At 67.2% G+C, this 1,395-nt stretch overlaps 1 protein-coding gene across 1 annotated transcript in view; it reads right to left on the reverse strand.

The window, feature by feature from the left end:
• The window catches only part of AMSG_11015 (WD-40 repeat protein), a gene marked incomplete at both ends in the record, with an annotated part of 3,883 nt that extends 2,648 nt beyond the window's left edge, over positions 1–1,235 (reverse strand). The window contains 2 exons of the mRNA XM_013897620.1: positions 10–454; positions 495–1,235. Of these exons, the coding sequence (XP_013753074.1) occupies positions 10–454; positions 495–1,235 (1,186 nt within the window). The remainder of the gene's footprint in view (positions 1–9; positions 455–494) is intronic.
• Positions 1,236–1,395: the final 160 nt, after the last annotated feature.

The following is a 1,395-nucleotide window of genomic DNA, read 5'->3' on the forward strand; positions in this document are numbered from 1 at the left end:
GCACCTCACAGGAGTCCCTGTCCGCGGTGTACCGCATGATCCCCGTCCCGTCGTCCGCAGCATGCCACACCCGGATCGTCCTGTCTTCCGACCACGAGACCAGGACCGGCAGCTGGCCATCCGCACTCGGCAGCGCAATCACCCCCCACACACGATTGACGTGGCCCTCCAGCACCTCACAGGAGGCACTGTCCGCGGTGTACCGCATGGCGCCCGTCCCGTCGTCCGCAGCATGCCACACCCGGATCGTGTTGTCCCACGACCACGAGACCAGGACAGGCTGCTGGCCATCCGCACTCGGCAGCGCAATCACACCCTGCACACCGTCGGTATGGCCCTCTAGCACCTCACAGGAGGCACCGTCCGCGGTGTACCGCATGGCGCCCGTCCCGTTGTCCGCAGCATGCCACACCCGGATCGTGTTGTCGGCCGACCACGAGACCAGGACAGGCAGCTGGCCATCCGCACTCGGCAGCGCAATCACCACCCTCCACATCGTCGGTGTGGCCCTCCAGCACCTCACAGGAGTCCCTGTCCGCGGTGTACCGCATGATCCCCGTCCCGTCGTCCGCAGCATGCCACACCCGGATCGTCCTGTCTTCCGACCACGAGACCAGGACCGGCAGCTGGCCATCCGCACTCGGCAGCGCAATCACCCCCCACACACGATTGACGTGGCCCTCCAGCACCTCACAGGAGGCACCGTCCGCGGTGTACCGCATGGCGCCCGTCCTGTCGTCCGCAGCATGCCACACCCGGATCGTGTTGTCCCACGACCACGAGACCAGGACCGGCAGCTGGCCATCCGCACTCGGCAGCGCAATCACACCCTGCACATCGCTGGTGTGGCCCTCCAGCACCTCACAGGAGACACCGTCCGCAGTGTACCGCATGGCCTCGGTCCCGTCGTCCGCAGGGTGCCACACCCGGATCGTCCTGTCCTTCGACCACGAGACCAGGACAGGCAGCTGGCCATCCGCACTCGGCAGCGCAATCACCCCCCACACACGATTGACGTGGCCCTCCAGCACCTCACAGGAAGCACTGTCCGCGGTGTACCGCATGGCGCCCGTCCCGTCGTCCGCAGCATGCCACACCCGGATCGTGCTGTCCTCCGACCACGAGACCAGGACCGGCAGCTGGCCATCCGCACTCGGCAGCGCAATCACACCCAGCACACCGTCGGTGTGGCCCTCCAGCACCTCACAGGAGGCGCTGTCCGCGGTGTACCGCATGGCGCCCGTCCCGTCGTCCGCAGCATGCCACCACCCGGATCGTTCTCGTCCCACGACCACGAGACCAGGACAGGCAGCTGGCCATCCGCACTCGGCAGCGCAATCACCACCCTCCACATTGTCGGTGTGGCCCTCCAGCACCTCCACGCGTTCACCAGTT

The sequence above is a fragment of the Thecamonas trahens genome, assembly GCF_000142905.1.
Source record: "Thecamonas trahens ATCC 50062 unplaced genomic scaffold supercont1.67, whole genome shotgun sequence".
NCBI classification, from domain to species: Eukaryota; order Apusomonadida; family Apusomonadidae; genus Thecamonas; species Thecamonas trahens.